The sequence below is a fragment of the Meriones unguiculatus genome, chromosome 2, assembly GCF_030254825.1.
Source record: "Meriones unguiculatus strain TT.TT164.6M chromosome 2, Bangor_MerUng_6.1, whole genome shotgun sequence".
Taxonomy (NCBI): Eukaryota; Metazoa; Chordata; class Mammalia; order Rodentia; family Muridae; genus Meriones; species Meriones unguiculatus.
Genome location: NC_083350.1, coordinates 15,255,922 through 15,275,909, shown reverse-complemented (window position 1 = coordinate 15,275,909; position 19,988 = coordinate 15,255,922). Strand labels below are relative to the sequence as shown.

Sequence of the window (19,988 nt, the reverse complement as noted above, 5' to 3'; positions counted from 1 at the left end):
AGAGTTAATTTAGTCAAAGCCTCCTTTAGGGTCTGATTCATCCCTTCTACCTGGCCTGACCTGCTGTGAGGAGCAAAATATCAAACTATGAAATATTTAACTTAGGAGCTTTGGTAGATCAAATTGTGCTTGATCTGTAAGGCTATGAACCCTCTGAACTCTAGCCAGGGAACTTCAGCGACTAGAGCAGTGGCTAGAGTAAGAGGTCAACAGCCTGAAGCCACTTGGGAGACAGACAACACTGAGGTGAAACCCAGAATGTGTAGATATAAGTATTTGGTAATTTTTGTAGATACCTTTTCAGCATGGGTAGAAGCCTACCCCACCAAGAAAGAAACCGCTAATTTCATGCTTAAAAAAATTACGGAGAAAATCACTCCCAGGTATGGCCTACCTACCCTACTTGGGTCTGACAACAAACCAGCTTTCATCTCCCAGGTAACTGTCTCTCATACAAATTCTGGGGACTAATTGGAAACTACATTGTGCAAAGTTCATTGGCCAAAGTTCAGGCCAAATAGAAAGGATGAATTGGACTCTAAAGGAGGCTTTGACTAAATTAACTCTGGAAATTTGCAGTGAATAGGTGGCTCTTCTACCTTATGCATTCAACAAGACCAGAAATACCCCATATACTCTGGTTCTTACCCCTTTTGAGATAACACTATGGAAGACCACTCCCGTTATTGTCTATTTTACAATCTGATCTTCTAGCTCTATGTGACCAATATAAATTTCTGGAATCCCTGCAGGCCCTCCATGGGATCCAGAAATACCTCTGGCCAGATACACACCAAATCAATGAGTCTACAGCCCCTCCTAATACACATTGCTTTGAACCAGGTGATGAAGTCTGGATGAAAAGACATAATCACAAGAGCCTTGAACCATGCTGGAAGGGACCACACATAGTAACGCTAACACCAGCAGCTATGAAAGTGGACAGCATCTGAACTTGGATACATCACTCCCACGTCAAACTGGCGGGATGAGAGACCACTCAGGAATTAGACCTATGTCTGCAGAGACTTCCAGACTGCACCCCACCACACACATGGAGGATCCAATGACACCCTCAGGACCCATTAAAATGAAAAACTCTACAAGTCCTGATTCTAATTCTAGTCATCAGTATCACCCAGGCCAATTCCAATGCCCATGAACCCTATAATTTAACTTGGGTAATAACTAACATGGTTACTGGAAAGACGGCTAATTCAACTACTTATCTAGCACCCCAGGTACATGGTCCCCAGACTGCCACACAGACCTCTACAATTTGGTAGATGAGGGCTGGGATCCTTCTGATGAAACAGCCTTTCCAGGCTATGGTTGCAAGACATGTGGGGCATGGAGAGACACCAGGACCCAAGCATTCTATGTCTGCCCAGGATGCTCCTGAGATCAAGATCAACGGACCAAATGTGGAGGACCAGAATAATGTTTTCGTCCTGCTGTGAATCTACTGGATGGACATCCTTGGAACCAACCATTAAGAATGATCTCATCAGAAACTAATCAAGAGAGAGGACCCTGACTAAAACGCTCAATCCCCATCCCGAAAGGCAAAGAGGATAGACATCAGAAGAAGAAGAAAACAGGAAGCAACCTAGGAACCTGCCACAGAGGGCCTCTGAAAGGTTCTGCCCTACAGACTATCAAAGCAGATGCTGAGACTTACGGCCATCTGTTGGGCAGAGTGCATGGAATCTTATGTAAGAAGTGGGAAATAGTAAGATCTGGAGAGGACAGGAACCCCACAAGGAGAGCAACAGAACCAGAAAATTTGAACACAGGGGTCTTCCCAGAGACTCATACTCCAACCAAGTACCAGGCATGGAGAAAACCTAGAACCCCTGTACAGATGTAGCCCATGGCAGTTTAGTGTCCAAGTGGGTTCCATAGTAATGGGAAGAGGGACTGCCTCTGACATAATCTGATTGGCCTTCTCTTTGATCACCTCCCCCGAGGGGGGAGCAGCCTTACCAGGCCACAGAAGATGACAATGCAGCCACTCCTGATGAGATCTGACAGACTAAGATCAGAAGGAAGGAGAGGAGGACCTCCCCTATCAGTGGACTTGGAAGGGGCATTCATGAAGAAGGGGGAGGGAAGGTAGGACCGGGAGGGGAGGAGGGAAGGGCTTATGGGGGGATACAAAGTGAATAAAGTGTAATTAATAAAATCAAAAACAAAAAAAGAATGATCTCATTATGGTAGCAAGATATGAGGACACCAAAACCCCAGGAATAGGGTCTTGCAGGGTCACCAGAAGACCATTAAGGGAAGACTATGGGCCCTGTCTTCTGGCCCCCTCCACATACTGTTGGGGGACGCTGCAACAACCTGATTATCAAAAATATAGATGCTGGTAAAAAGGCTGACTTGACTAATGGTAAGTCACAAGGTCTAAGATTCATCACTGGCTATGATAGTGACTTATGTTCACTATCCAACTGATTAGCCAGAGGCTTCCAGGAATAATTGGGATACTGGTGGGACCCAATCCCATCCTACCCAAATCCCCTATCCTTGAGCCAGAGCAACCAAAAACCCTTGCTCCTCCCTTGACCCTGGCAGGTGTCAACACCTCCACCTACTCATTCAAGCCTCAGCAATGATAGGGACCAGGGGAGCTGATAAAAGCCACCTACCAGCTTCTAAACAAGTTTAGGCCCAAACTGACTGATCACTGCTGGCTACATCTGGATGTCCAGGTGCCTTATTATGAAGGTGCAGCAATCATGACAAACTATACTGTAACAAATGTCTTGACTTGTAGATGCCCACACTCAGGGATGGGATGCGTAACCCTGGAACCGGTCCAAGGACAGGGAATCTGTATCTCCTATCAGGATAGGCTTCCCCCATCCCATCGATATTTATGAAACCAAACCTTTGTGCTATCAAACTAGGATCCCTACATGCTGCTGCCAGAGGACTCCCGGTCCGCCTGCTCTACTGGCCTAACCCCTTGCAATCTATACCACTGCCCTGAACCAAACCAAGGGCTACTTTGTTCCGGCATAACTGGTTCCCTGGGTCTTACATTACTCTGATGATCAAATGAATTTAAAACTCTCTTCCCTGCCATCTTGTAGGTAACTGTCGCTGCCAGGTTGCTGCCCACCCTGTTGGAATTGGGAATAGCAGGGACTACAGGGATGAGTGCTGCTGCATTAGTCCTTTAGAATAAAAATTATAGAGCCCCGCGCTTAGCTACAGAGGCAGACTTGTCAGACCTAGATCAATTGCTCAATGAGAAATTCCCCTTTACCTAGCCTGCTGAAATAGGTCTCCCAAACTGGAGGGCCTGGACCTCCTCTTTTTACAAGAACTCTGCATGGTCTTAGGAGAGCAATGTTGCTTGTGTGTTAACAGTTCAGGGGTCATCAAAGAAACCTTATCCCATGTCAGAAAAAGATTACAAGATAGAGACAAGAGTCCCAATGTTGATATCAACTGGTAATCAGTTGGTCTCCATGGTTAACAACTCTAATTTCTATGCTAGCTGGGCCATTAGTTCTACTCCTGTTAGCCCTCCTCTTCAGACCCTGCATGATTAATGCCTTAGTCAGATCTGTGAAGAAATGAATCTCCACTGTTCAACTCATGATCTTAAAATGGACCCCACTGAAGGATGTGAGATGGAAGCTAACTCAAGAGGTGAGTGATACACCCTGACTGACTCCATTTTAGGCCTAGACCATCATGTTAAGGCTAAGTTTGTTTCCCAGAAGAGGTTTTTCCTGGGGAAACCAATTAGAACCGGCCCCGACATCTGGCCTTGAGTAGAAATAGTTATGAAATAACAGGTTTGAAAAGTCCTTGCCCCTATCTGGCCTTGAGGAGAAATAACAGGTTTGGAAAGTCTCCAAGGCCCTAGACAAGCCAGGATACCCCTGCACCTCTAGCCTGATCTCCCACTAATCAAATAATAGATTACCTAACTTTGCCTGAAATTCTAACTGGCTTTTAAAGGAGGCTGTGAGCTCACTTCAGGGTCGCCATTTTTGCCTAAATGGTGGACCTCCACATGCCGGATTTTGCTGCAAGAATAAATGTCCTTTGTTCTTGAATACTGGGGTATTCTTCCAATGAATTTCAGGCCCTCACAGAAAAGCTTCCCTCCCCTTTTAGGCTGGGCCACAATCTCTTATTCTGATCTGGTGGGTGCAGTCAGCCGGGCAGCTTAATAAAACTGAGCTACTTGAATTTAACTGAGTCTGAGTGAGTGGTCTCTTTCCCAGTTGTCTCCAACTCTCGTTCTCTGTTACACCGTAACACAGCAGTGCCAAGGAACGGATGGGTGAAGCACATAAAATGGAGTCAGCTTTAAACAAAATAGGTTACCTTGGTTAGCTCACCATCCTCTCCCTCTGGCCTTGAGGGATGAGCAAACTCTCACTTGGTGCCCTCATTACAACTGCTTGCACACCATGCTTCTTCCCTGATTCCTAAGGGAAGAACCTCGCTGGGACCCTATTCCAGGAAAAAGTGGGTACCAGTACCAAGGAAGGTAGTCACGGGAACAAAGGAAGGTGTCTCCTGGGAAAGGAAGTGGACACACAACCTCGGCGTCCCTGCTCGAGCTACTTGTGAATACAGAAACTTAAGAGTGGGCGGTGCCGGACAGGCCGACCGCGGCCCCTTGTGTTGGAAACTGACACCACCTACGCTCCCTGGACTGGCGGCGGGGAAAGCCTTGTTGACTACGGCACCGCTGAGCGCAGGCGCACAGGCAAGGGCGAGCGTGTGGGCTGCGGGCGCTGCCAGCGCGCAGGCGCAAAAGATCCACGGCAGCCTACGCGCCCCAGTGAGGACTCAGGACGCAGGCGCAGGAGCCTCCCCACTGAGGGCACGCGTGTCAAGGCTGCACACAGGTGCGGTTCCTGATCGGAGACCCAAAGGCAAGCAGTGGGTTTCCGGTTCCGGGAGCAACCAACGGCCGCAGAAGCAACAACTACTGTTTTGGCGGAGGTTGCGGTGGAGGAGGAAGAAGAAGAGAGTGGACCAGGCGGGCCGCGCAAACAGGATCCTCCCCATGGGTCCACGGGCGTAGGGCGCAGGAAGCTGCGGGCCTAGTGTCAAGCTGGTGAGACAGCCTTGGGAGTGGATGTGCAGGGAGCTCAGGAGGAGGCTGGCGAGGAACTGAGGCCCCGAACGCTAGCGGGGAGACACGAAGGGCCTTCGGGCCAGCAGGAGGAATGGCGTCTTGTGAATATTGAAAGAGAGAGCACTGGTGGAGCTGGACAGAAAGAACGGAAGGGGAGGAATGTAAAGCTGGGCGATGACAGCAGTGTCGAGACTCTGCGACTAGTATGGAGAGGAATAGAAGAGATCAGAACGTTCAGACAGTCATTGGGTCTCCGTGTTAAGAGGATAGAAAAGAGGTTCCAAAGCTATAACGAGAGGATGGGGTCCCGAGGCAGGTTAAAGGAGTAATAGCAGGGTTAGGATAACGAGGGAGTAGGGACTCTTGGAGGACGAAAAGAAGTAGCGTCGCCAAAGAGTGACAGGGATGGCCTCGTCCTAGAACGAGGCAGCGCAGTATGTGGAGGAACCAAGAAATTCCACAGGATGATAAGAGAAAGGGAGACTGATGAAGTTAACGGGGAAGAGTAGCTTCTACTGGCTGTAGGGGTGAGAAATAGAGGCGTTCGAGGCTGAGATTGGAGAGGAACCGTGGGTCAGAATAACGAGGGAGAATAAGCTTTGGGGAGAGCTCTTGGGTTTAAGGGGAGACATAAGCTTCCAGGCTGAGGAGTGGAAAGAACGAGGGGAATGTTTGGTCCCAATGTGGAGGAATGGGGGGCTCTGACATGCGTAAATTCAGCTGGAACACTGAAAGGCCTTGGAAACTCAGGTCAGGAGAAGTTTGAATGGGTGATTAGAATACTGAAGTAGAGGACTGAGGACAAGAGACATAGGGACCTCGTAGACAGAATAGGAGGAATGAGTCTTCGCAGACTGAGGACGGGTAATATGCATGTTTGGAGGATGACAGAGGAGGGATGGGGCTGTTAGGTCTAACACAGAGAGTATTTCCTGTAACAGGGACATATGTCTGTAGTGACAATTCTGGAATTTTGGCTTCCTTAGAAAACACAGGAAGATAATGTTTTCATTTTAATGCCAGGTGTGGGGATATAGAGCTGCTTCAGACCGCGTGCGGCAACTGACCAATTTGCTAGATTATGTGATAGCAGAGGTGTGGTTTTGCCACCTACAAGTAGTTTTTGCGATTGTATGACATTTGGAATTCTGGGAACTTCCCAGATGAGCTAGAAATGGGAGGCCTGGAGAGGTGGTGTCAGGGGTTGTTGGTCGTTCAGGGGGGGGTTGGTTACAGTTTGTTAGTAGTTGTGCTCAAAGAAATAAGAAATTAGATTCAAGGATCTCCCTCTCCCCGTCTCCCTTGCTCTCCTTCTCTCTCTCCTCTCCTATCTAGTGATGGGGGAGTGGGGCGAGAGCAGCATAAAGGGTGGGAAAAAGAACCCACAAAGTAACGAAAGCTAGCTGCATACTTGTGCTGGTCTAGGGTAAGTATTAGAGGAAATACATGACTTTTGTGGCCTGGAAACAGTTTGCTACTCTCTTCCATACTCTACCTTGTTGTTTTTGGTTTTGTTTGTTTCGTTGTTTTTATCAAAATCTCAATCATTAGATTTTAACCAATAAAGACTCAGGAGCCAGATGCTGGGGTGAAAGCCTGCTAACTCAGAGAGGCAGAGAAAGTACCCAGCTGACCATCCCTCTCAGCCAGTGTCTGAGAAGGAATGCCTCCTCTCCAATGGGTCTCAAAACCTCCTTAAAACTGATTGTCCCTCCCTTCTACTTTCTGTGGATCTCTACCTCTCCTCTGACATCCTAGTTCAATGTTTTTTTTTCTTCTTAATAATTCTACATTTACTTCCTGTCAGCTGGTCGCTGCTCTGCCTCCTGACCTATGGTTGACTTTATTTAATCCTGTTTACAGTATTCAAGCAGAAAGCTCTTGAATTAAGGGTGTGTGCTAGGGCTGAGCCACACCACAATTAAAAACAGGTTTTTGTGTTTTTTTTCCTAGTAAACACAGTCTCAGCATTCACAATGTGATCCCATATCCTGCAACACTACCTTCTTCCAATCTTGCAGGCTTCTGTTCTTCCCTGAAGCATCAATGGCTGAGGACTGGCGGGATTGCCCAGCCCTGGGCCCTGGCTGGAAACGCCGTGAGTCCTTTCGCAAGTCAGGGGCCTCCTGTGGACGCTCAGACATCTATTATCAGAGGTAATGGGTGGCTTGTGGACAGTGTTCAGTAGAGTTGGACTTCGCTAGTAATTGAACAGGTGTGTTTAAATCTATGGATCGAGTTAAAATTGTACACATAGTCCTTAGTAAAAGTTTTGTGTTTTCATAATCACCTATTAATAAAGTATATTTGATCAAAGTCAATATTCACAGTGCATTTGTGATTATTCACAGACACATGGAATAGCTAAAAATTTGAATTGTCTAGTGCATGTATTCTGAATCAGAGTTGAACAAGAACTTTGTTTTTGATTTGTTCTTTCTTTTTTTTTTTTTTCTTTTTCTTTTTTCTACTGCAAACCGGTCATCTTTTCCATGATATATTTAGTGCCATATTTTTGTTGGCAAATTCATTGTTTAAAATGACTCCCAGATAAAGTGCTGAAGTGTTTTCTAGAGTTCTGAATGCAAGAAGACAGTCATGTGCCTTTTCTCCTGTCAGATAAGCTTCTTCCAGGCATGAATTGAAGTGCTATCCACTTGAGTTACAATGTTAAAAATCAGGAATGGTGCATCAGGAAGAGAGGAGAACACTTGCTGAGATGTGTGTGAGGCTGCTGTGGGAAGAACAAAAATTAACATCTATAGTAATTGCTGATGCTTCAGAGAAGTTGGGAAAGCAGCTCAATGTATGGAGCCATGAATATCAGTAAGCATAGTGAGCAGTGTTATTGTGAAGAAAACCAAAGACAGTAGCCAGTGTTAGGACAATGTAAACCATTTCAGCTGTTGCTGGCCAATTTGCGTGTTTCAGAAGGTGATAAGGTGTGAAAACATTACTTCTGTACATCAGGTATCTTCAGAAAAACACAAAACACTGGCAGAACACCTAGACAAAACATCCTCTAAATTCATGGCCCTTAATCATCAACCAGTCTTGGAGCCATTTATGAGAAACAAATGTTATGGTGTTTTTAAGCAGAAACACATAAAATAAGGCTATGTATTGATCAACAGCTGAAAATGTTGGGCTTGCTGGAACCTACTCCTTTATCTCCTGTAGGAACAGTGGTTCTTCTTCAAGAATTCAGGGTTGTTGGCAATTTTATAATGCATAATTATCTCTAATGAGAATTGACTGTAAATGCATCAACACTGAAGTTTATAAGCTTATGTTAGAATGTATTAGTGATGTAGCTATTAAAATGTTTACAGTCTTCCTGTTTAAGTTGCCAATTCCTTAGAAGAATATAATAAAATTTCAGATATATTTCATTATGTTTGTAAATTTTTTCACTATGAGATTGTAGAAATATTTCAAAACTTACAAGTAATTGATATATATATATACTAATATATATATATATATATATATATATATATATATATATATATATATCAGAATAGTAAATTGATTTTGTTAGTTTTGTGGATGCTGGTAGGAAATGTGATACTTCTGGGCCAAAGAAAAAAGTTTCTCACATTAAGCGCCAAACCCAGAATGTCATGTTTTTGACATTCTCCGCATCCCAGTTCCCATAGGATGACATGAAGAGGGCTAAGTAGCGAATGTACTGCGCTGCCTATCTGAGCTTGCATGATCAAGGATCGATGCAGCAAGTGTGCTGCCCTTTACTTTGGAAAGGAACCTTTTCTAAAGTTACTTGTTTTTACAAGGGGTAGATAGTTTGTTTCAAGAAACAATGAATGCCTCTCACAATTGATGCCGAACTGAGGAGACCTGGAGATTTGCCCCTCAACATTAACTGCTTATACCTTGTATTGCATATAATTTCATTTTCATGTTTTAAAGATTTTGTTACAAGCTTTTATGATTATTCATTTCTTACGCAATACATAACTTTTAAGTATTGGGTGCTTATCTAGTGGGCATGTAGTGATTTCCAGCCCTGCGTAAACTAAGCTTGGTGGTATACTCCTGAGGTCCTAGCGCCTGGCAGGATAGAGGCAGGAGGATCGGAAGTTCTTGCTCATCTTTCTTTACATAGAGAGTTTCAAAGCCTCTTGGTTAAAACAAGATCTCCGTCTCAAACCAAAATCAAACGGCTGTAGTTTTTGCTGAAATTTACTCATATGTATTTAACATTAGTGGTGTTGCATGGTGTAAGTATGTTTCTGTATCTTTATTTATTCATTTACTTATTTTTGAGACAGTGCTGCTAGCCCTGGAGGTGCTCTGTCAACCAGCCTGTCCTTGAACTCACAGAGTTCCATCCACCTGTCTCCGCCTCACAAGTGCTGGGATTGAAGGCATATGCCTCTATGTCCAGCCTGTTTATGTGTCTATATACAGTTGCCAATAATAATACAGTCTGAGAACTCTGCAGTGAATGGAGTTTATTATACCACACAAACCCAGGAGGTATAATGCACTATACTGTGCACCTAAGCTAAATATTCATGTAGTCTTATATTGCTTACTGGTACTGATACATTCTGAGAAACATGTTATTTAATGGTTTTTCGTGTAAAAATCATAGGTTATAAAACTAGGACGTGTGGTGTCATTAGACAATATAATCTTATGGGACTTATATGCAGTTGGTTATTGATGGGAGGAGCATCATTGAGCACCATGTAACTGTATGTATAAACTATGGCATACTGCTCCTACGCTGAACAAAATTTAGGAGATTAAATCAAGCACAGGAGAGAAATCAAAAGAAGCAAAGGAGTAACCACTTAATTATATTAGGTTACTACTAGTCTAGCATTTTGTAGTTTTACAGTATATTTTTTCATAAGAACTCTAAAATAATAAAATTACACTAAGCTCATAAACCAGTAATTGTAATTATCATTAATTATGTACTGTATATTACTGTGCTGTAGGCATTGTACTTGTTTACAGTAACGCTATTACAGATGCCTAAATAATGTTTTGTATTATGGCATTAAAATTGTTACAGTGTTGTCAGATAATAGAATTTTCCACTATAATATAATTTAATGGGGTAACCATAGAATATATGATGTTATGGATCAAAATGAGGTCCATAATTATGTTATTTATTAACATTTGTATGCATGCTGATTTTATGTTTTTATTTTGTAGTCCTGTTACTTATCTTGGGGTAAGACTTGGGTGGGGCTCACAGGCTAACTCCAGACTGCTTCCTGCATCTCATCAGATACATGAGGATGTTGTGTGGGAAGCGTGACATTGGCTCCATCTTGGTGCCAAGTCATTGTGGTTCATTCTCAGCCCCACAGGAGACAAGATCCGAAGCAAGGTTGAGCTGACTCGATACCTGGGCCCTGCGTGTGATCTTACCCTCTTTGACTTCAGACAAGGCATCTTGTGCTATCCAGTTCCCAAGGTACTTCACAATGTCTGTGCCCAAGCAGGAGCATCTGTGTCACATGACCCCCAGATGTTAATTCTGACCCAGTCTTCCTGACTTCATCTCCAGACTCATCCCTCAGTTATCCCCAGCAAAAAGAAAAAGAAACCTTCTAAATCAGCCAAGGCTAAGAAACAGCAGGTTGGGCCACAGAGGAGTGAGGTCAGGAAAGAGACTCCACGGGATGCCATTAAGGCTGCTACTGGCACAGCTCCATCTTCATTACCTGCACCTGGGTGAGTGTTGGCTCAAAGTGAGCCAGGTGGGTGACACAGCTTGGGTTTGGGGTTGCTTACCCCTGTCCTTTTCACTTTAGGTTCTGTGAGAATTGTGGAATCCGCTTCTCATGGGATGGCATCAGAAGGAAGAGGCTCAAGACATTGTGCAAAGACTGCCGAGGTAAGCTTTAAGTCCCTGGGGATTAGGAGACAGGCCACATGGTGGACCAGTGCTGGGCTAAGCTGGAGGCTGTAGAGTACATGTTAGGGGCTTTTTGTCATATCTGGAGTCAGCCTGTAAGCCTGTCTGTGGCATAGATAGAATGGTGAACACTGGGGTTAAGGAAGTAGCTAAAGCCATGTCTGCTGCCTTGTTCCTACTTCTCTCCATTCTTCTTCTGCCAGCACAGAGAATTGCCTTCAACCGAGAACAGAGAATGTTTAAGGTAAGAGCAGTATGTTTCCTCGAAGTCTGCAGAGGAGCAGGCTGTGGTAGGAATGATGGGGAGGGCCCAGGATTGATGAGTTGGGTTTTTGTTTTTCTTACTGTTTTTTTTAAATAGGGACCTGGCTGTTGGTTTGTTGCAGATGCAGTAATGGGAATTAGTGGGGTATCAGTGGACACAGGGATGAATTTAACAGAGTGCTCGTAGAAGACATAGTAGTGGCCTTGGTGTTGGCAAGCTGGTCAGTAATTTATCAGCTATGGTAAGGAGGCTGCCAGGAGACTACTAAGTGTGCAAACATTTGGAGAGCAGCGTTCCTGGAATTTCACCCGGGCTTTTAACCTTCCTCGTCTGTCTGACAGCGAGTTGGCTGTGGAGAGTGCACAGCCTGCCTGGTGAAAGAAGACTGTGGCGAATGTCCCACTTGCCGCCTACAGCTGCCTGACGACGTGGCCTCAGGGCTCTTCTGCAAGTGTGAGCGGAGACGCTGCCTACGGATTGTGGAGAAGGTGAGTAGGGCACCTAAGGTGGGCCAAGGCTTGCCCTAGTCCCTGGCCTTCATGGCCTTGACTCCAGACGTCACACCTCCGGCCTCCCTACAGAGCCGAGGGTGTGGAATGTGTCGGGGTTGTCAGACCCAAGAGGACTGTGGCCATTGCCGAGTCTGTCTTCGCCCTCCCCGCTCTGGTCTCAAGCGCCAGTGGAGGTGTGTGCAGCGGCGCTGTTTTTGGGTGAGTCAGGGTGGAGTTACCAGCGCTGGTGGAGCCAACTACTAAGTTCACCACCACTGCTGCTGTTGCTTCCTCCCAATCTGGCTTTGCCTGCCTCATTCTTATTTTCTTTTCTGTCTCATGCTCACCTCCTTGGTTCTGCCTACCTGCCTTTCTCTGCCAGCACCTTGCTCATCGCTTCCGAGGCCACCCTCACGGATGTCAGCTGTGCCCTCCCCGGGTTGTGGTTTCCCCTGCTGTGAGTGCCTGACTGCACACTCTGCCTGACCTTTCAGTGCATGCTTTCTGCAGGGGTCTGGTCCGCCTGGTGCCACAAAGCCTTACCTAGTCTTTGGCTTCTAGGGTAAGCGGGATCGGAAAAAGAAAAGCTCAAAGGTAGCCACCCAGCATCACTCCCGAGCTCGAGCTCAGCCACTGCCTCCGCTTCCTGCATCCCAGCACCCAGAGCGCACAGAGCTGGTAAGGCCCTGGTGGGCAGGGGGAAGGCACAACCCTAAACTTCCTCAGGACCCGCCCTGACCCCAGCACATTTGCCTCTGCAGCACTTCAGCGACGTAGCGCCCACATCACCTGCTGAGTTCATCTATTACTGTGTAGACGAGGACGAGCTAGTGAGTGGCCCCACCTTACCTGACAAACCTAGGCTCTCCTGCTGCTTCTTTAACCCCAGGGAAGCAGGTGCTGTGAGAGAACTCGCAGGGAGGAGTAGTGAGGAATAGGGTGGGATAAGCGACCACTGGGGAGAGAATGAGGAGTTAGCAGCACAGTGACAGCGCCCACTGTAGGTGGACCACCATTGATGGCTGGTGCAGGACAAGTGGGCTGAGTGCTGACACTCACAAGGGTGCAGGTCAACACTTGTGTAGCCGAAGTCAACACAGCTGGCCCAGTGACGCCTACTAACAGAAGGAAGGTCAGCACAGTCCTGGAGAAAGTGAGGGCCAAAGACATTGTCTCACCAGCAGGTGCTAGCATGGCACAGAGATGGCACGCCCTCTGTCCCAATGGTCCTGGAGCATCTTTTGAAGTGGCAGGAGCTGAGGAGAGTTAGCAGGCCGAGCCTCGTGTGGAACCAGCTCTTCCATGGGGCTGCATGAGCACCAGGCGCAGTACTGAATAGATATTGAGGATATGGCCTCTCCTAGTCTTAGTGACAGCACCACTGTTCCCCTCCACCCCAGCAGCCCGACACGAACCACCGGCAGAACCGCAAGTGCGGGGCCTGTGCAGCCTGCCTACGGCGGATGGACTGTGGCCACTGCGACTTCTGCTGTGACAAGCCCAAATTCGGGGGCAGCAACCAGAAGCGCCAGAAGTGTCGATGGCGCCAGTGCCTGCAGTTTGCCATGGTGGGTGGGGCAGGAAGGGTTAGGTGGATGGGCTAGGCTGGGCCCCGCCTACCCCTACCCCTTGATTGGGAGTGGTGGGCAGGCCCGGTAGGTAGGTGGGTGGGTTTATAGTGATTCTAGTTGAGGATTAGCAGACACTGTGCTGGGGTGAATGAGTCCAGCTGGTACTGCCATTGCTAGCAGGAGAATGATAGGTTCAGTGGTGAGAGCTCATGTCGGCTGCAGGTTCTGTGCCAGGTCTGATGGGAAGGCACATTGAGTAGGGCAGGGTGGGTGTGGTCAGATGGCATCAGTTGACCACAGCACCCAATCTTTCCCACACAGAAGCGGCTGCTGCCCAGTACTAGGTCAGAGTCTGAGGAGAGAGCAGGATCGCCTCCACACTATCGTTGTCGAAAGAGGCCTCGTTCTGCTGGACAGCGTCATCTGAGACCTTCGTTGAAGGCACCTTTGGCTGTGTGCACAAGCCCAGCAGGCCCTGTCAGCAAGCAGAGGAAGCAGAAAGCAGGCAGAGGCTTTGTGCTGCCTCCACCTGACACAGACCTTGTGTTTTTACGAGAGGGAACCAGCAGTCCTGTGCAGGTGCCGGGCCCTGCTACGGCTTCCTCAGAAGCCCCATTACAGGTAAGGAGCTCATCCTGCCCTTCCCAGCTCAACCCAGCCCCAGGCCATGGAGCTGAGACTAAGTCTGCTGTTATCTTTCCTTGTGCAGGAGGCCCAGTGCTCTGCTTCCAGTTGGGTTATGGCCTTACCCCAGGTGAAACAAGAGAAGGCGGATGCTGCAGAGGAGTGGACAGCCGACACAACCTTCCTGCCTTCTTCCACGGTGCAGCCTGGCTTCTCCAGGAAGGTTAGAGCAGTAATGGGTGTCCTATAGGGACCACACAGGTGGTCTGTAAACAAAAGTAAAATGAGCCATAATGGTGGCACTATAAATAGAGTGATAGATAGGTATGCTATTGATGACTATTCTGTTGAATTATCCAGCGTATCTAGTAGGTGCCTTCCTCTTCATAGGCATCTAATTTTGTCTGCTGTATTGCCCAGCTCACAGGAGAGTGGAGATCACTGAGAAACTGGAAAGGTTCATAGGCAGAGAGGTGGCATTTCTTATCAATAAACGTGGAGTCTGTCTGCATAATGGGTTGGCTGATAAGAAATGTACCTCAGGCCATTCCTGTCCTAACTGCTGTCCTTCCTCATTCTCCTAGGTGATAGATGCAGACCTTCCACCTGTGAAACAAGAGCCTCCTGGCCCTGAAGTGGCTAGACAAGAGAACAGAGAAGATTATGTCTCTGAATCATCCCCAGCGGAGGAAATAGGCGGGGTTGGCACACCAGTGGTCAGTGCTGGGGGATGCCCCACCCCTGTTCTGCCCTTGCCTCTTCTCCTCCTGCTATGCTGACCATGGTGTTAATTCTTCCCTAGATCACGGAGATTTTCAGCCTGGGTGGAACCCGCCTCCGGGATGCAGCAGCTTGGTTGCCAAGGTGTGCCTTGTACAGTTAGGTTGGAGATGGGTAATGCTGATCTGGTGATACGGCCAGATGTGGGCCCTGGGTGCAGAGGGACATAGGGTCTGCAACCATTACACTACACAACCAGTAAGTGTGTGTGTGTGTGTGTGTGTGTGTGTGTGTGTATAGCATTGTAAAGATTATACCTGAGACCCAATCCATTGGTGTTTTAGGGCTAGGGTTCCCTTCTTGGGGAAGGAACGAAAGGACTGATACTCCGTGATGAGATTGGAGAGAAAACAGATAAAGGGAGGCTGGTTCCCACCTCCCTAAGAAAATTCCTTAAGAGTTAGACTTAACATTCTTAGTCAGAAGATCACTGTTTGTGGTCTTGAAGGCCTTTGAAGTCTCTGAGCGTCCATTGTTGGATGAGCTGTCCCTGATGATAGGAAGACTGTATCACACAGCTGATGCTGGACTTGCCTAAGCAGTGAATTGCTTAGGGGAGAGTCTGTGTGTAGCTTTGTGGTCTCAAGTATATACCCTGCTTAGCGAGCAGCCTTTGTGGGTAGATTGGTCTGTGCCTCCCAGACCTTTTGTGTTGAATTTCAGATGCTGTAGAACTATTCCTGTCTAGTAACAGAAGTGAGTAAAGATGCCATTGTGGTGACGGGAGGAGGACCCCCCCGCAAAGTTAAAAAACTTGTGGGCCAAGAACCTGATTCCTTTGCTCCCACAAAGCAGTTTTAACAGCTAGAAACCCTGCTAGTATACCTTGTAGATAGCAGATGGAGATGATAAGATCCTATCTGCTGTATGAGTTGGGGCTCCCACTGGTGACTCCACTGAGGCCTGTAAGGCTTACCGCTGAGGAGGAGGGAGATACAGGATCCCTGCCTTCAGGGAGCTTAGGGTATTCCGGAAGATGAAATTATGCCCCTTCACAGACAAATGTTGTACTGTTTGCATGGCTAGTCTATAGAAGAAAGTAATAGTAAGGTAAATAAGGAGAAAATGATGGATATAGAATAGTAAGAAATCGTTTTATGATCCTGTGTTTTGTACATAGCAAACCTCATTCAACAGACAGACCTGCTCCCTCTTCTCTAGGTCCAAGGACCTTAAAAAACCTGAAGCTAAAATGCAGTAGACTGGAGCCTTCTGCTGACTGACTGTAGGACTGAACTTGATGTTTGCAGACCGGCTTTATGAGAAACAACCCTGAACTTCAGGGGCTGGGCCCCTGGTTGCAGAGCTTGTGTGTGAATCAACCCTAGGAGAAAAACCTACAAGCACAATCAAGGATCAGGCCTGCTCAGTCCTTGAAGCTTAGAGGAAGCAAGCTGGAAAGGAAGAAAAAAAGTAGAAGGCTGGTAGAACATCTGCTCCTCCAAGGATCTCATTGCAATGAGAAGTTGGATGTAGGGGTAGGGGAAGGAGATAGCTGAAGCCACTACAAACAAGTCAAGCAAGCCATCTTCATGATGTCTGTTGGTGGCTTCTGGATGAGACCTGGCAGTATGTTTGAACATTTTCTCAGGGAAACAGCAGTTGGAATGCTACATGAGTAAAGGAGGAAAAGGAACTGCTATTTGGTGAGCTCCTCCTGTGGAGCCGACTCACTTAGCCCTCACAGTAGTCCGTAGGAATACAGTGATATTGTGCACTTTTGCAGGTGGGTAAGTAGATTCAGAAAAGATGAACTTCCCCAGTGTCACACAACTAGTGTTGGTGGAGTCTAGAAATAGACCCAAGCTATGAAAGCTGTGTTCCCGAAGCTACTAGACTGTTAGCTGTAGTCTCCTGTGCAATAATGTAAATTACAGTAACAGTTTTAGTGACTTTGCAGAGAGCACTGGATCACTATGAACACTAAGATATCCCTCACGTGTTTGCCTCTGTGGTGGTTTAGGGAATGCCCAGGGTGTAGGGAGACAGGGTCACCCGACAGCCTTGGCTGCTGCAGAGGTTTCCTCAGTCCCTGAAGTGTGCTCTTCCCCACTGCAGGCTGACAATGTGCTTGTGCCCAGAAGCTCCCACTTCAGGCAGAACAGTGCTTGGAACTAAAGCTGTCAGCTTGGCTCCTCTTCTCCTGGCAGCAGTCTTCTCTCTGATGACCTTTGTGCTTGTTTCCTGCCGTCAGCGCAAATGTTTGTTAGGAGGCTGAATGAATCTATGCACTGTGTCCTGCACCAGGGCCAGTCTTGGCTCAGCCGTACCTCACTTTCCATCTTTAAAATGCCAAAAACGATACATGCTTTTGTTAGGTAGCCAGCTTTTCAGGGCCAGGACTGAGTGTCCTGTGTGTCCCAGCTTGCTTTAGCCTAGTCCCAGCCCCGCTGCTTTAGGACCTTCAAATGTGGACTACTCATTTTTTATTTTTCAAGTCACAAGACACAGCTCTCTGCCACCTTCTACTCTTCCTTTGCCTTTCTTTGCCTAGTTCTGTCCAGGAATCGTATTGCTTTTTAACCCCTAGAACGTACCACTTGTCTCTAGTATTCTGGTCATTCTGACAGTGATGTTCCAAGGGAAATGTCTTTGGTTGACATTTGACTTGTGAATGAAGATTCTGGTTATTATGTGTATTTGAGTAGGGAACAATCAAAAGATTAGAACCACTACAACAAAGAATAGTGTGTGTGTGTTAAGGGAGTTTGGGAAGACATTTTATATGATGTAATTTTTGGGAGACAATTTAGCAGCCTTTAAGACTGTTACTTGTATGTAATGCTGGAAGTTAAAGTATTCAGGACAGGCAGTCAGAAGGGAAGGTGGATGGACACATGGGAGCTCGTGACCAAGAGTTGGACTTCAAGAAGATGGCCTGGAACCCATGTCAGTGTCCCACTGCCTCCAGTTCCAATGATGTTTGTATCCTGCAGAAGAAGCTAGTGTCCTTCCTCAGAGTCAAGTAGCATCTGGCCTAGGACTAGAGAAGCTGAGGAAGATCCCAGGGAAGTCGTAGCAGCTGAAGGCCTGGCTGTAGGACTTGCTGCTTCCCCGTGCGAAGGTGAGACAGCAGACCAGTGGCAGCTTGTATGAACTGCAGCATTCCCGGTGTTCTGCACCAACCTCCCAAGTGTTAAGAACAGCCTGCGGCTGCCTCGCTGCTGCTAACCGCAATGTGTGTCCATGTTCTTAACTAGAAGGCTGTGGGGAAGGATTCCAGGAAGCACAGTCTAGTCAAGGTGACATTAGAAAGCCACCCTACCATGACTGAGCTTCCGGAGACCTCGCCAATCAACCAAGGATAACAGGACAAAACTACATTGCTGAAAATGTAAAGCTGAAGATCATGGATTTCATGATGATCCCAGCAAGTCAAGAAATCCTGTCAAGCTCATCCATAGCAGTCTTGCTGGTCTCAGCTGTATTTTGTCATTCATCCAAGTATTAAAAGCTTGGCCCATAGTTATCACTGTACATAATACTGAGATTCAGAAATGGAATTTTATAAAATGCATCAATATATATTACAAGCGATAAAAAGATCTCCAGTCTATTATGGATGTTGATGCTGAAATATAGAATTCAGTATACTATGGAGAGGCCAGTCCTTTGAGTTTTCTTGTTTTGTTTTTGTTTATGAGATAGTATAGAAGTTGGAAATAACTTCATTTCTAAGTTCTATTGTAAAATTATTTTAAAACAATTTTTCTTGTTCTATTTAATGGGTTTTATGTTAGTGTTTCTTTGGGGAATGTTTTGTGGTGGTAACGTGACGTTGCTGACTGCTGTGAGAAGCTGAGAGTGGGTGGCAAGGCCACTCATTTTTGTCATTTCCCTAGGCTTCAGTGGGTTGGCTGCAGGCTGAGGTGCTGCGCTCGCTCCTCATCCCACCATACCTCCTTAAAAGGTCCTCCAGGCCTAGGCCAGAGAAGACCATTGAGTAGATTCTAAAGCTGCTGCCAGGTACCCTGGGGCAGAGCCTCTTCCAGCAAAGCCTCTTGGTGTATGGAAAAGCCGGTTCCACTTTTCAGAGAATGGTGAAACCGACTAAACCAAGTTAGTGTCCCCAGGCTCATCAGCTGATGCCTCTGGGGTGTGAGCTCAAGATGATACTGTGATGCCTGCAAGCAGACCCCAAACTCACCAAGAGGACAGCTATGGCTACCCAAGTCTCAGGGGTGTGGGTGTGGGGCAGCTAGCCCCAATCCCTGGGTCTTTCACAAACCCTGCTTAAGGGGTTTCTTCCCTTCAGTAGAGGGTATTTGTTCTGGGCTGAGGGGAGACATGCACTTAGAGCAACTCAAACGAAGGAGCTGCCCTTTGGACACTAGGGAACCCAGACATCCTCTTAATTTTTTTTTCTTTTTGTTTGTTTCAGGCTACATAAACTGTTAGCAGTAAATGAAAATGAGTGTTTTACTGAACTGCAGTTGAAAGAAGAAATATTGTAGGAGAAAAAACTATTATTAAGAGAAGAAAGACATTCTTTTGTGACTGAAAAGCTGAACCTGGAATTGAGGAAATGGAATCCAAATCTAGAAATGTATTGTATAGAAAATCTAAAGTGGGTGGGTTACAAATAATTAAGCATGCTAATTGGAAGAAAACCGACTTTAAGAGGGTATACACATGAGCTGCACTTAGGATCATGAGCTGCGCTTAGAGTCGGTCAGCGACCAGCCTTGTCCCCCCCATTCTGTTTTTCTCTCCCTCCACATAACAGGGCCACCAAAGTAGCATTCATAACTGACTCCTAAACACTGTAACTCCGTGTTGGTACTAATGGGAACGTCCACTCTGGTTTCCGTGTGTGCTGAAGACCATCTAGTTTCCTGGACTGTGCTCCCCTTTTGGCCTAGGATCCTGGTTCTCAAGAATTTAGCAGAGGACCTCGGATCTGCAGCCCTGATGTACTCTGACTGCGCCATACTTTATCATTTCCAACCCAGTCAGATAACTGTCTCACCAGTATGTCTAATCTGCCTTCTTCCTATGTTAACCCAAAGTGTAAGCCCTGGCCTTCGTTGAGTGCGGTAGGAAGATTTTGTTCACAGACATTACTGGTTGTGTGGCTTGATACAGCACTTCGGTTCCTTGAGCCATGATCTATTTCACTGTAAAATACACCTAATGATACCTTCAGTTCCTTCAACTCTGTAAGAATTTTGTCAACCTCGAAGGTTGTTTCTGGAAATACTTTGCAAACTTAAAAAGAAAAAAAAAAAAAAGAAAAAAG

The 19,988-nt window shown here is 46.6% G+C and overlaps 1 protein-coding gene across 28 annotated transcripts; it reads left to right on the top strand.

Moving 5' to 3' along the window:
- The first annotated feature begins 4,830 nt into the window (after positions 1-4,830).
- On the top strand, positions 4,831-19,904 carry Mbd1 (methyl-CpG binding domain protein 1). Of its 28 annotated transcripts, none has more exons than XM_021640768.2 (17): positions 4,831-5,095; positions 7,138-7,272; positions 10,460-10,574; positions 10,668-10,834; positions 10,915-10,997; positions 11,222-11,262; positions 11,625-11,771; positions 11,865-11,993; positions 12,157-12,231; positions 12,336-12,452; positions 12,536-12,604; positions 13,175-13,342; positions 13,667-13,966; positions 14,055-14,192; positions 14,554-14,685; positions 14,772-14,833; positions 19,131-19,904. In XM_021640768.2, the coding sequence occupies exons 2-17, from the start codon at positions 7,163-7,165 to the stop codon at positions 19,201-19,203; spliced, it is 1,926 nt and encodes a 641-aa protein (XP_021496443.1). In that variant the 5' UTR covers positions 4,831-5,095; positions 7,138-7,162; the 3' UTR covers positions 19,204-19,904. The 28 variants fall into 28 exon arrangements, 26 of the variants coding, with proteins under 26 accessions (XP_021496443.1, XP_021496452.1, XP_021496464.1 ...); XM_060377048.1 differs by lacking the exon at positions 4,831-5,095 and adding an exon at positions 6,365-6,542; XR_009589751.1 differs by lacking the exons at positions 4,831-5,095; positions 7,138-7,272 and adding exons at positions 7,648-7,942; positions 15,911-16,475.
- Positions 19,905-19,988: the final 84 nt, after the last annotated feature.

What these genes read in the sequence shown, in the direction of transcription:
- Mbd1 (XM_021640766.2), top strand. Translation starts at nt 7,800, where the DNA reads ATGGTGCATCAGGAAGAGAGGAGAACACTTGCTGAGATGTGTGTGAGG. An exon ending in ATTGTGCAAAGACTGCCGAG is followed by an intron (nt 10,998 to 11,221) that starts GTAAGCTTTAAG and finishes TTCTTCTGCCAG; the next exon opens with CACAGAGAATTGCCTTCAAC. An exon ending in ACCCAGAGCGCACAGAGCTG is followed by an intron (nt 12,453 to 12,535) that starts GTAAGGCCCTGG and finishes TTGCCTCTGCAG; the next exon opens with CACTTCAGCGACGTAGCGCC.